This window comes from Pleurodeles waltl, chromosome 5, assembly GCF_031143425.1.
Source record: "Pleurodeles waltl isolate 20211129_DDA chromosome 5, aPleWal1.hap1.20221129, whole genome shotgun sequence".
Taxonomy (NCBI): Eukaryota; Metazoa; Chordata; class Amphibia; order Caudata; family Salamandridae; genus Pleurodeles; species Pleurodeles waltl.
In genome coordinates, this window is record NC_090444.1 from 1,639,753,805 (window position 1) to 1,639,768,959 (window position 15,155).

At 41.2% G+C, this 15,155-nt stretch overlaps 1 protein-coding gene across 4 annotated transcripts in view; it reads right to left on the reverse strand.

Moving 5' to 3' along the window:
- Positions 1 to 15,155, reverse strand: part of CYRIA (CYFIP related Rac1 interactor A) — a 214,066-nt gene that overhangs the window by 94,171 nt on the left and 104,740 nt on the right. For 2 of the 4 annotated variants that reach the window (XM_069235965.1, XM_069235966.1), the window contains exons 3-4: positions 12,513 to 12,577; positions 657 to 736 (exon numbers count right to left, since the gene is read on the reverse strand). In XM_069235965.1, coding sequence (XP_069092066.1) covers positions 657 to 729 — 73 coding nt within the window. In that variant the 5' untranslated portion in view covers positions 730 to 736; positions 12,513 to 12,577. Of the gene's footprint in view, positions 1 to 656; positions 737 to 928; positions 1,009 to 8,039; positions 8,207 to 12,512; positions 12,578 to 15,155 lie in introns of those variants that run through there. The other 2 variants (XM_069235967.1, XM_069235968.1) reach the window with 2 other exon arrangements.

Here is a 15,155-nt window from a genome sequence, read left to right on the forward strand (position 1 = left end):
ACACCATCTGGATTCAGGGCGAAGGGGCTGCTGTGGCCTGGACAGTGTATGCACCAGCATGAACAATGTATACTTCTGACGACATTCTTGGCATGGCAAATGGTCCCTGTGCACGCAGTTCCAGTTAAAAAAACTGCAGCAGTGGAAATGAGCTCTGACATGCACTCTGTCAATCCCAACCAGCACACAGGGGGCATATGAGTCATGAAAAATGTCCAACAAGCAAATGATTAACTGTTAATAAAATAAGCAAACGACTGTAGGAAATTAATCTGACATGGACATGCACCCATATAAGATCTGCAAACTGAGCCATATTGCCAAGGTATACATCAGTTCGTAGGATTTTAAGCAATAAAATAAATATGTTGCAAATGGAAATTAGTTTTAAGGTCTCCAAAACATTATCAGAAACCTTGGCATACAGGTCTCCACATTGCGGTCAAGTTTTGCATTTACCCCATGACACTTTCCCAAACAAAACAATATCGATGATGTTCTAATACTGTGCAGTAAAAATAAGGAATCATCAACCTGGCAATTGGAATAATAATCACTACTTGAAATCGGCTTGTTTGCAAATCGTACTAGTAACATGACGTTTAATGCATGCAAACATTAGTAAGCAGTATAAGCCAGGCAAGATTTGTGCTCACTTTCAAAGTCAAGGAAAAAGTTTGGCCCCTGATCAAGTTCTGTGCAAGTGAGAACTTTTAAAAGATTTCCCATTTGGCTCCTGAAAAACAGAAAAGGAAGAGACAAGGAGAAAAGAGGTGCTGAGTGCCGTTAATTCAGAAACATGCAACCCCACACACATGCTTAGTGAACGGTCCTATGGTCTATACCTTTAAGTTCAAATTCTGCATCAACTAGAGGCTAGATCAAGAGAAAGCGTTGCTTACATCCTTGTACTTCCGTTTTAACTTACTTTCAAAATCCAGGAAAAAATGTGGATAGTTCTCAATTTCCCTGGTAAGCACCTTAAGAAGATTACCCATCCTAGCAAACCTAGTGGATGTAATACAACATAATTAACATTCATCAATTCAACATTCTGTTTTTACTTAAAACAAACAACGCAACACCTGTTGCCACAGGCCAGGCAGTTTCTGAAGCCTAGCATGCTTAGTCTAGGAGATGGACATGTCTACTTGATGAAGTATATTTTTCAACAAAAGTGTTCATCCAGACAAAACAAAATATATTTCTCAACTATCAAATACAGAAGGGAAAAGTGCTGTTGCAGCAAAACAGTAGTTTTGATTAATAAACCAAACATATTCCAGACTGCTAGAGAAGTGTTCAGTTCATGCGAAGACTGTGGCAGCCATACAAAGCTTCTGCTGTGTTAGGGTGCTGACGTTTACTCTTTTTTTCCAATCGATTACTTGCTCTCTTCCCTGTGCCACTGCTAAAGTCTATTAAAGTTCTGTCTAAGAGTGCAGATCCCAAAGTACCGGTTTCTGCTGATTTAACAAATTTGATGTCAAAGATGAAAGATGATCGTTTGTTGCTTCTCCTTAGTAACATCGATGTACATTAAATTCTAATCTGTTTATGCGGGTTTACCATACAGCTTCACCGTAGCAATGGGCAGTATAACTTTAGGGTAGAACAAGACAAGTAACATAGTTTTTATGTTCCGGGCTTGTCAAGCTGTCGCCAGACATGTTAGGAGCCAAGATTATTGGTTCTGATCAGTAGACGTTGTGCCCTTGACCACAAAAAGTGCTTGCCCTCCACACATCTGTAATCATTTTATTCATCCAGCTGATTGAAGTTGAACTTTCTGTGGCGCAATGCTGTAAAAGTGTTTAGATAACTGGATAATGTACGGTGCTGTCTGTCTCTGGCAGCAGCACAGATGGGAAGAGGGCAGTCATTAACTTACATGGAATATTTAAGTCTGAATTGACAGTGTAACTAACAATTGGCCTTTTAATCTACACCAATATTATTCTTAAATCCTTTACTTCCACACACATACATATTTATTCCCGTGCTATTTTCTTGCAAAGCTTCACATTATCATACAATTTTTCTTTAAAGACAGACCTATTGGCATTGCCAATGCTTGTTTTTTGTCTCGTAAGAACAACTGATTGATCTTCAAGTATGAATTAACAAAGCCAAATGTTTTGCCTTTGTGTTATGAAAATGGCTATCTTAAGCTTTGTTACTACACACGGAGGAGCCATAGCGCACTTTTCACTCACACGTAATGAACAGGTATATCGTGGATGCAGAAGCCCTAGGTTTCTACACACAACAGGAGCAAAGTGGGCGACACCCCCTAACCCGCTCCCCCAACGTGGGCAGCAAAAGTGAAAGACTCCCTCACACACACATTTTCACCAACAAAAGTGTTATATGTATTGCTTCTTGGATTGTTGGGAGGAGTTTGCCCTTTTGCATCACTTCCAATATATCTCCAGCAAATGAGGAGCTAGAAAATCAAAATACTCCTTATAAAACTCAACTGGCAGTCCGTCACTTGCCGTGGCTTTCCCATTATTGAAGTTTTATTTCTTGGATTGTTATTGGGTAACAACTTGTCACTCTGCTGTTTCTAGTCACACTACTGTAACAGTCTGAAAATACTGTTGTACATTTTACATTTGTGATTCATATTAAGAACTCTCATAGTATTTTGATAAATCAGACAGGATTTCAGCAGACTGACGCCTCGATTCAGTCTTTATTTGTAATTTGGTCAACATGATCTGTAGCCCAATTGGATTTAATCAATGCAGATAATGTACGTCCCAGTCGCTCTCCCTTCCCATATGTCTCAGCGGCTGCATACTTACCCAAATAATTTATCTCCCTTTCTGCCTCATGGCAGAATTCTCATAGTTTATATTGGATTTGCTCCATTGGCTAAGGTGTATGTTATATATTGCACCTCTAGCTGCTCCAGCATGTCAAGTTTACATCTGACAGACTTCAGTATACCACAACCTTTCAAAGTGCACTCTTGTAATCATGGCTTTGAACACCTCCTATACTGTACGATGCTGATCAACTAAACCCTGATTAGCTTCAGAATATGCTATTATGGCCTGTTTAATTTCTTCTCAGAAAACCATATCCAGTAAAATGGAAGGTTGGAATCTCCGCAATCACACTCCCCACACTGCCCGGTATGCACACAGAACTAACTACTGGTGAGTGATCAGGTTGTGTTTCAGCCATAAGTTAGATGTCTCTAGTCCATCCCACCATATCTCTAATTCCCAACCAGAGATCCATTCTTAACACTGAATCATTCACTGTTTCCTGATATGTGTATTCCCACTTAGAGTCCTCTCTGACTCTCAAAATGTCCATCAAGTTTTGTCTGTACATTATATCCAGTGGGGCAGAGCGTGCCCCACCCGGTTGCTATTCCACGGAACTAGTACTATCTAAACTACCAAGGAGGGTAACATTATAGTCCCCATCCCAGAGAAGCAGAGAAGGTTGTAGCTTATTACATTTTGTCCTGAGAGCATGAAAGTATCAAGGGTTGTAATAATTGGGGGCATATGTGTTCACTATAGTGATACTACCCTGGACAATCAGTTATCACTCCTCTAGGACCACCTTTGTGTGTATCAAAAAGAATCTCAGCTCTCTTCTAATTGATGCTGCAACACCATTGGAATTACTAGAATAGTTCGCGAAAAATCTATGTGGTCTCGAGCCTCTTGCTACACTGCAGTTCCTCCCACCTGTAGGTTATCTATATTATGTCTTGTGACATACACTAGTACAGGTTTCCCACGGATCATTTAAGTCCTTAACGTTTCTTGTCATGAACTTAATAAGTGGTGGGAATGTTATCGCTACTCATGACCATTTTAACTGTGGTCGGATTATGGTATTTAGTGTGTCGCTATTGTTATCTACGTGGCTAGCATTCAATGTGCAATTATATTTTTATTTTAAATAAACTCCCCCCCATGCTGAATTTGAACCTTTCAAGAACAAAACTATGCCCAGCCTCCTTCAAACATTCATTAATTTTCTCCTCAGCTTTTGTGTGTAACATTCTACCCGGTTTGTGCGGCTGGGCCGGCCTCGATGAGCCATCCTTGTTAGTGCTATGCCCGTCAATCATATGCTGTGTATCCATTTTTAATCACACTAAAACCGGTGATCACTGTCAGTGGCATGCTGGATTACACACACACATATATATATATGTATATATATATATATTTATTAATTACTTTTTAACTTCTGTTTGTATATTCCAGCTGCTTCATATGCAGTACATTTCTCAAAAACATTTTGTTAACAACCTTAATTTCAACCCTAACATTAGAAGACAGTGAATATCATTCACTGTGTGATTTCTACCAGAATTGCAGAGGTCAGTACAAAGCTCAGCTTGTTATCTGACAAACACATCCTGTCAGAATACAACATTGCTAATGCCTTGGCTCGCTTTGTGTAGGAAGCTGGCCTGGTGTGTGGTCGGTACCTAGGGTACTTACACCTTAAACCAGGTCCAGGTATCCCTATTAGCGTAGTGTAGGCAGTGTCTAGAAGCCAGGCTCTCTAAAGGTAGCTGTGGATGAGCAGCCAAGGCTTATTTAGGAGACATGCAAAGCTCATGCAGTTCCACTGTAGTCACACAGCACGTACACACATGAAGGAAAACACTGTGTTACGAAAATAAAGGGTCTTTATTACAGTAACACAGTACCAAAACACAAGACAGGCAACCCTCCAATAGGAGGTAAGTAAACACACGAAATATGCACACTAGTTAGCAGCAATAGGCATAGAAAGTGATACAACAGAGCAAATGCAAATAGATAGTAGTGACCCTAGGGGGAGCCCAAACCATATACTAAACAAAATGGAATGCAAATGCAGGTCCCGCACCTAGGTAAGTGGAATGTGTAGAGGGGAGATGGGGGTACTAGGAAACCCCCAAAGATAAGTATCACAGTAAGCCTCCAGCAACCAGGAAGAAAGGAGTAAGTTTCTGGATTTTCCCCAAACCACCCGAAGGGATGTAAATGAAGAAAATGCAACACCCAGACAAGATTGCAAGAAGCCAGCGGTGGATTCCTGAAGAGGAAGACCTGTGGAAGAAGGGGACCAAGTTCAGAAGTCACAGAAGAGTCCAGGGGCACCCTTTCACGCAGGCTGAAATGGCAGGCCTACAGATACACTTTGCATGGGCTCCTCATGGGTGGCATAATACATGCTGCAGCCCGTGGGGATCCCCTGGTACCCCAATGCCCTGGGTACCTGGATACCATATACTAGGGACTTACATGGGGTCACCAGTATGCCAAATGTAGGGTTCAAGTTAGAAGGGAGAGAGCATAATCACTGGTTAGCAGGAACACAGTCAAACACAGACAACAGGCAGAAAAAGGGGGTAACCATGCCAAGAAAGAGGGTACTTTCCTACACTTTGACTCCATTGTCATTATAATTCATGCTTCTCTTTTTACAGTTCTTGCTCCCATTGCACCCTCTACTCCTCACAGCACAAGCCGTCATATAAAGAACCTCCGAGGAGTCCTCCTCAGACCCTGGGGTACAGTGCTAGTCGGCTACGTCACTACATGGATTTCCTCCCCTGCAGTGACTATCTGCTTCTAAGGTCGGTTGAGAGCGACTGCTCCCAGCCACACCATCTATTTTTAGTTTGGCACCACAAAGACCTACACAATAGGACAATCTTCCTTTTGCCGCTCTCCAGGTGTCACTGTGTTTTGGGGACAGGAGCAGGGCTCTGAGCAATCGCTCTGTTACTGTGGATCTCGCCATTCGCTAGGAGGGCTCAGTGGCTCTTAACCTGTTTGTCCAGGGGCCCCTGGTGTTCCACAAAGCCTGCTCAGTGGGTGTGCGACTGCTTAGAATATTACATTATTAACAGATTAAAAGTGTAGATTAATAAAGAAGCAAAATGTAAAATTTAACATTTTAAGGTGTTCTGTAGATGTGAAGGGATTCAAAATTGGAGACTAAAAATTAGGTTAGTATCCTCATATTAATATGTGGGAGCAGTGCAAATGCATCAAACAGACTATATAGTATGGGTGATTAACAGCTTCCACTGAATTTAGAAAAGCTCCAACCTTCCCATTAAAATTTAGATTTATTAAAAAAAAGGTTTATGAATTAATGAAATATTTCATCACTTGTGTACTTGTTTGATGAATGCTCGTTTCTTTATTTTTTGTATATTGTTTTGCAGGTCAAATCATCGAAAATGCTTAGGCTGGTGTCTCCGGCTTCTAGTATTGACTCTGAGGGTGGCTGGATTCCAACAAAGACTCACTGGCGGACCCAGGGTTCAAGTAGCAATTATGAAGAGGTCCAAGGAAGCAAATTGAGTTGAGAACCACACTGTGCTAAGTGAATGTGGCAGGCTACCCAGTGCGTTTATATTGCTTTTTCATATGCCACCAGAGCGATTTTTAGCAACTGCCACCTTCTCAGGATTTTAGGCAAGCCCCCAACCAATCAAAACTTAAAATAAGAATTTACAACTTTTAGTAAGGTACTTAAAATGTGTACCTAATGTGCTCATCAATATGTTGCATAAATCAGTTTAATAATCAGTTATGTAGAGCAATATAAAATGTATTGAAATATAAAATACAGAGCTAAAAGTTGATGTTCTAACATAAGTGAACTATTTAGTCTCGCTTTTGTGCTGTGTTCATTAGAAACACACTGCAAAATGGCAGCAAGATGAAAAAACAAATTTTGTTTTAGTCCAAAACACTAAGAGTTAAAACGGTTATGCTAAGCTTTTGCCGTCGCTCGTCACAAACCAACCACCATCAATAACTAGAGGGAAGAGGCGTCTTCTCTTGAAACCTAAACAGGTTGTGCATTTCGCAACTGGGATGCTAATGCAGGGGAAGCTTGGTCACCCCATTTGCGTTTCATAAATTCAGGGGAAGACCAGTATTTCTCATCTAGTTGACCAGGGATGACTGGTCGACAAACAGTTTCATAATCAAAGTGCTACAAAATTAAAACCAAGCTGATAAAGAACAGTGTGTACAGCACTCAAGAACCTGAATCTCGCTCATTCTGTCAACAATAAATAGACTGTGCTGAGAGCCCAAGACTAAAAATAAACCCAAATTATCAGGCACACGTGGATGCCTGCTGCAGTATTCTACAATCCCTGAAGGGTTTGCATCAAGAATATCGGGAGGCCCAAATAAATAAAACAGAATGACTGGCTGCAGTCGGTGATCGAAGCTCTGAAATCTAAAAGCCCATATGACCGTTTGTGAATTAAAAAAGCCATCGCTAACTACAATAGCGACCTCTACGGTCACTGTAAGGCGAGAATCAACAGCCAGGAACCACCTACGTGAAGTTTCAGAGTGGGGACTGGTGTTGAGGACACGCCCACTGGGAAGGAAGCGAGCTGATGGTGAAACAGCTGTGGCCCGAACCCAGTAAGAGCACCGAGAGTAGATGGTGATGTATAATTGTGTCTACAACCTCAAGAAAAATGTTTGCAACATAAGTGGAAGATCCCTAAAGCAACTCTGTCATTAACAAATCAGCCCTAAAATCAAGCCAACAGACAACTCAAAAAGCAAAAACCCACATATTTTTCTAGCCGAAACCAGACAAAATTCCTGGTTGAAAATACAGCTAGAAGTGCGTCCCCTGGTAACGTCCACACTCTTCTCATATTGTGGTGTCTCTCAGAGAAGTAACCCTTGCTGATACTGCAATGTATGCACAATTAACAGTATGCCTGCGCAGTTTAGAAAAAGCTTACCCTTGAAGCTGAAAGAACATGCTTTTCCAAAGAGATCTTTAAATTGCACATTTAAACAGCGGATCAGAGCTCTGTCTGAATAGTGGTAAGTATGAAACACGCGTTGCTGATTCTGAATATGGTAGAGTTTTTCCGCTATTCAAAGGGCTTTATCCCAGCATTCACTAGCCAGATATTCAAAGTGGGATGCTTAAGTTGCACCTGGGCTAACTCCTGTACGTGCGAGTACCAAAATATATCTCTCAACGCAGTTGCAGAGGTAAGTAAGCTTACTTACGGGCACACCAATAGCGTTAAGATCCGAGGTATCACGAGAATATGCCAGACCTATCTTGCTCAAGTATCAGTTCCCCGAAACCCACTATGGATTCCTCAGCAGCAGGACGATCAACACTGCTATGTGCTGGCCCCGGGGCGGAAGGCAAATGCAAGGACAGCAGCTTTCTGAAACGAAGGAAAGTAAAACGGGGCAGATCCTGAGCTATGAGTGATTTCATTTAGTTTCATACAGGCCAAAATTACCACAGCAATATTTCTGGGATGAAGAATAACATAAAAGAGCACAAGGGAAACCGATAAAAGATAAGGCTCAATGAGATGGAGCAATTCAATAATGAAAACTAGAAACGGCTTACCTTGTATGCCTGGGGGGAAGACATCGCACTACACTGAATCAGCTAGTATGCTAAAGGTTTCACACTGGTTTTACAACGGTACTAAAGCACACTGCATAATAAAGGAGATACATTTTCAAAAAAAGACGTCACAAAGCCAACTACAAATCAAGCAGGGAGTTTAAAGCGCTCTAAAGTAGCCGTGAGATTGTGGAGGCGCCTGATGAAAACAGTTTATAAAATGAATCAACTTTCTCAGAGAAAAAGTTCATACAGACCTGTTGAAAAGTAGTTAACTATATAAAACAGAGCGGATATAATTCTGAATACATTTCTCTTGGACAGAGAAACAATCTTTATTAACAATAATTAAGGATTACAGATGCATGCATGGTACCTCGTTCGCTTTACTGCCAATTCTTAGCGCAACAGCTCAAGACACATTTTTAGGTCGAGAGCGGAAGCGCTTTTTGACCTATTGTAAGTATTCTGTGAACTTTTAACCACGGCCAGTCACTTTTACTCGCTCTTGGGCTTGTCTTTCAAAAATCCCTTGAAATTGGTAAATGCTTTACGTTTTTCCCGCCTTGGACATTACCACCTTGTAGACTGACCCAGTTACATAGATTTTTGCACGATTGCCAATATACCTCAGCGTGGGCAAACTATTTTTTTCTTTTGTCTCTCCCCTTTGTGCTCCATGGCGCTCACAGCACAAACAGGGAAGAACAGCGTGAACTCCATCAGTGGTACTGAAGCACTGGTCACATTGTTCACACTCTTACCTAAGCAGACTAATTTATTTTGGCTCTCCCCTTTGTGCTCCAAAGCTTTCACAAAAAAAAACTTTAAAATGATAAGTGCTTTACGAAAAAACACAGAAATCCTCAAAGCGGCTTTCCCAACACAGCGAATACTACAATATTTACTTCACTCTGCAAACTCGCCCCATAATGCTGTGCAGGCCAATACCTTTAGAAAACACTGTTGCTCAATACCCCAGCCTGTGGAGGTCTTTAGACAATGGAACCACCAGCAAAACGTTCACGACAACATGCTCTGCGCCTACATAATCTCTGGGTCCCCACACTAGCTTAATCGGGGCCCCAAAATAAAAACCCCTCCCACCATTCAGTGTCTTTTTAAGGTCTCTCACGGCTGGAACTTTTGTTTTACAGCTGGAAGTAGTTAGGCCTGAAAACGTGTAATGCACTATGCCCTCTAGGGGATAAATAAATTGTTACACTGCATTACTTTCTGCCATTTTCTTTTCATGTGGATATGCCCTCTATGGGCTAACATTATGGTTACATAACAATGATTCTTACAAATGCTATTGTCATTGTGGTGTCCTCTATGGACTGTTCTGAGCATCAGTCAACATACTACAATATTCACACGCACAAAAACTCGCCCCATTATGCGTACACTTTTACAAAACATTGTTGCTCATAACTCAGCCTGTGGTGGCCCTGTGACAATGGGACCACCTTCAAAACGTTCACCACAATGTTCTAGATCTGTCTACACTATCTCTGGGTCCCCACATTAGGTTAGTAAGGGCACCAAAATAATAACCCTTCCCAGCATTCAGTGTCTTTTTAAGCGCTCCCAGGGTTGTAACTTTTGTTTTACAGCTGGGAGTAGTTTGTGTTTAAAGGCCTTGTTTGTAATTTCATTGCAGTAGGCCTGCTAGCCCTAAAAATGTTATGCCCCGCAGGGGCTAAATATATGGTTACAGTGCATTACGTTTTGACATGTGAATATGCCCTCTAGGGTTCGACAATCTGGTTACGTGACCATGTTTCTTACTAATACTATTTTCATTGTGGTGTCCTCTAGGGTCTGTTTTGAGCATTGCAGTCTAATGCCAATTGTTCATTTCCAATAAAGGTTTTTATTGGGTTTACATTATAATTGTATATATTTTTTTATCTCTCCTTATTACAATTATGACCCTGATTCAGGCCAAGTTAACATCCTTATTACACTAGGACTGTTTGAACACTCTTGATATGTTTTGGTTACTCCTCCGTGGCTATCTTGTGTCTTTTTTTTTAAAACTGTGTTAGCCAGTCAGCAACTCTGATGGTGGCGTGGTGAAAGTGGTATTCTATTGGAATTAGCATGGCAGATTTAAATTAGGATGGTAAATGGCAACATTTTCATTTTTGGCTGCAGATATAGGAAGAAGGTAAATAGAAGTGATTTAGTTATATGCAGGGCTGGGCCACTGGAATTATGTGGCAGGAAAAGACCAAATTACGAGGCAGGGTTGACCAATTTATGTGGCAAGAAAAGTCCAGTTATAAATTTACAATGCCAATAGCTCTAACTCAAGCAAATGCGAGACCTATTGCATTACAAATGCTTTTTTTTCTCTCTTTCTCAGAGTCTTAGATAGCGACCACCTCATTAAGCAAGACCTCAGAAAAAAATAGAAATGAGAACAGCGCAGGATTATGGTTCCTACACATGGAGACACAGATGTCACGCCAGTAGTCAAATAACAAAACCTGATCACCCTCTACCCCCCACATTGGTGATATAGAAAGGCTACCTTAAGTTATTAAGCTCCTGCTTCGATTCCATTCCTTTACAACCAAATTAGAGAGGAGAGAATCACACAGGTCAACAGTACTATCGGAAGTTCAACGATACTCTCAGAAGTTCAGCGGTACTCCTTGTGGCCTCTAGCTTTGAACATCACACTTTAGACCCTCCTTGGAACAGAAGGTGAAGAGCACAGACTTATAAAGACATCCTGAAGCAGAGGCTACCAATGACAGGGTTCAGCTTTTTGCCTTAGACCATCTTTATCTATGTTAATTTGCATCCTCACTCAGCTCTCAGTTAGCTAACTTCTCTCGGGTACATCTGCTCTGATGCACCTAAAAAAGCAACGCACATCAACAGTAGGCAGGTTTCTAAGGCTGGTACCTTCACAGCATTGAGGGCTAGATGATGTAGGGAAGCATGGTATCTGCCACAAGTTGCCTTCCCACTGTATCCCTCTACTCTAGCCCCTCTACGTGGCCTCTACGGACCTGTTGTGATCTTGTGCACCTTTCGACAGAAGCTCTGCTTCAGTATGCACAGCGCCATTTACTAGTTTTTAAAATGTGGAGGAGAGGAGAGCAAATGTTCTACGATGGCTGAATAAAGATTGGGTAGTTCCAACAAGTCTTGTTCCAAAGGACACTGGGAGCTCCTTCCTACAAACTGTTTTAGTCATTCAAAGCCCCACAAATCCAAAGAGGAGGAACGTCCACATACTTGACTTAACTCACATTTTCTCTACCTCAATAGCAAAGTCGCTGACCAGCAGCACAGCACCCCTGATGGCAGATCGCCCACGCTGATGTTTGCGTATTTTTCCTCACTGTCTTTTGATGCTTGAATACAGTCTACTGTGAGACGTCTGAGCTGCAAACACAATGCAAGTGGCCCTTTTCTCACTAATCTAAGCTACACATCTTTGCCAATGGGTGTTTGACTCTAAAACCTCAAACCTTAGATCTCGACATTTACTCCTGCTTCTTGTCCTTTCATTCAAAGTTCAGTCAGGTGTGCATGACCCTCGTCTGTCATCCTGTTTATGTATGCAGCTGGGTCCTGGAAACGTTTGCCGAGCTAGTACTGGGCTAAAGAAAGCGCTCAGGTGTCGCGTCAGCGTTCAAATGCAGGGGAGCCATTATCTGAGTTAGCGGACAAATGGCGGGGGCTGCCAAATTCTCTTTTCTGATACCCTCCCCTTCTCCTGCTACTTTACCAAAGGTAAACTGGGCTCCATGGTAGCATTCTGACATCTTGAAATACTGAACTCGCCCTTTCTGACGGTCCGAGAGGGTTTCTAAAATTGTACTTCCATTCTAAATGTTACACCAAACACAGCGTATGCAACCTCCACCTTCTTATACCTGTAACACTGATAGTATTGCAGATTTGTATTTGTACTGCTTCAAAGGCAAACATATATCAGCTTCGGCTAATAACATTTTCTAAAAACCTTCAGAAAGAACACGTTCTGCAAATACCATTTGTTTCTGACGGATTTATGTAGTCACAAATTTCGGGCTAAAATCGCCATGTAGTGGCAGGGTTCAATGCTTATAAAGCGCAGCTGTAAACCTTACCTGAACACTCAGGTGTTGCAAATCCAGGGCCCAATGCACCAACGCAATAAGAGAGGATAGATCTTCTGCAAAAAGGGAGACATGAAGAAAACTTATCAATTCACTTCGAAGCCTCTTAATAGTTTCTTCAATGTAAACATGCCAGAGTACTGAAAACACAAAAGGTTGTAAACTCCCACAAAAAGGCCAATTGGTCTGTCAGATTTATTTTCAAAACATCAGACCCAGACTTTCATTCACATGTTCTATACAGTTTTAAACAGAGTTTTAAACAAGTAGCTTGTAGGAAAAGGTTGTGTATGTTATTGAATTTGTCATGTTACAATGAACTAGGGCCTGTAGAGAAGGGGCGTTCAGCGAGCCCCCTTCATCCACAAGTCTGTTCAAGTGTCATTCACATTTTGCGCCCGCCCATCAGAACACACATAGCAAGGCAATTTGTCAGCCCACTTCATTAATTGGCGGTCTTGACCCGTGAGAGGTGGCATTCACCTTATCACATGTGCACAGGTGCCTGAAAAAGAGTACACTATAATGCCAAGACTGTTGTGCCTGGCTGCTGGCCACTCTTATGTTTAGATGTTTTTTATTTTTAACACACTGCATAGGTTTGCAAAAAAATAAAAAAAAATAATAAGAATACTACTGCACATGTCAAGGCCAGACCCACTGACTTTATCAACGCTTTTATTTAACAACGGTGGGGTGAGGGGGATGCAAAGGGTAACCCTCATGTTAATAGTAAATAATTTTTCAATATGTCCGGATTTCAAAATATTGTACTCTGATGAAATGACGGACTCTTTTCTGGCATTACCCTTATATGATCAGTAGTCACCTACAGGCTCTTTAACATTTAACTATAGCGAAACCCACTACCAGACTCCACCATATCAGGTATTTTCCTCTGAAAATAAGCTGCAAACGTAAGTTAAATCAAACAATTCAACACCCCTAAGGTGTTAGAAATAAAATTGAAAAAAAAAACAAATCTGACTAACAAACCAAGAGTGCGTGTGGAGAAGGGCATCTTGCATTAAGGGAGGCAGAGTCTGTAACCTCACTGCTAAAACTAGCAGTCACCAGGTGAAAGGTTAACTTTACAAGGCATAAACTCTATCTCAATAAATTCTAACATGCGATAGCTTAATAATGCAGGACTATCACAAACACTCCACTCCGCCATAGATGAAAGTTTAACTAGTGCAGTGATCCTTTTTGACAAACTGGAACAAAGTGTAATGAACCTTGGAGCTAATGACAGTGGATTTGTAGGCTGATTCACTGATCTTTCAACGGCCAGTCAAAATCGCACTGCTTTTAGGAGTAGTTAAGCGGGCTTTGCCCTAAAGGTCAGGTTTAAATTTAAATAAATTCAGAACTTTGGGCCTTCAACGCCTAGTGATCAGCCTTTTTGCTTTTGTGTTTCTTGGTTAATCTCAATTTATTAACTGGTTGGTTGATATTAATATTTTGACTTCTGTGGAACCCCACTTAATCGCTATAGGAATCTGGTGACCCCCCACTGAATCATTACTGGAATCTGGGATCGTGGCCTAAGTAATTTTGACGATTTCAGCTGAAAAACAGTACACAAAAATGTAGAAACAAGCATTCATCAAACAAGTGATTAACTATTTTATTTAATTCTACATTTTAAATTAAATGGGAAGGTTGGAGCTTTTTCAAATTAAATTTTAAATTCAACTGAAGTCACACATCGCCATACTATATTCGGTTTGATGCACTTGCAATACTCCCATCATTCAATCTGAGGATATCAACCTAATTTTTAGCCTCCAATTTCAAATTCCTTCACATTTACAGAACGTTTACATTTTATGTATTTAGATACACTTTGTTTTTCTGGCAAGATTATTTAATTTTCTTAGCAATCACCGACCCCGTTAGTAGTGAAGTAGCTGGACCACAGGTAAAGAATCTCTCATTTAGCTGCTTGGTTCTGCAATTTTTCTGTCGCTGTCAGAATTTGGATAGTCCACTTATACACTGCTGCACTGCAATGATTTGTCGATGTGGAAACACAGCGGATGGCTTTCGAAACTCAACTGGAGTGGTACACTGATCGGTATGTGAAGAGCGAACGTCACCTGCAAGGCGAGGATCATTATACTGAGCATGTCCCGAAGAGCTGTCAGTGCGCATGCAAAGCAAGTAACCCAAGCTGTTGCAGCTGCTTGGCTTTACAGATGGCAGGCCCATGCAAAGACTGGCAAAGCTACGGAATGACAGCTTTGCCTGAGTTAGCTTCCACTAAAAGAAAAACTGTTTGCTTTTTTGCTCAGAGGATATAAAGCATGGATGTGGTAAAGAATGAAATGTATGATGAAAAAGTGTACTTTTCAGATGTATTCTAGGTCCGCCATGCATTCTTAAGGAGAAAGAAGGATACACCAAAGCAGCCACTAGAAAGAAGGTGAGACTAAAATACTCTTGTGGCTGATTCATAATTTGACTGACAATGGCTCAATCCGAAGAATTAAGGCTCTTGACCCAAAGAAGCCAATGTTTGACGAAGGCTCAACCAAAACCACAAAGAGTATGTATAGCATACAATATATTTGCCATGGACGGCACATGTGCCAGTTGACTTCAAGTCTAAGCCTGGAGAAGACTGAAAAG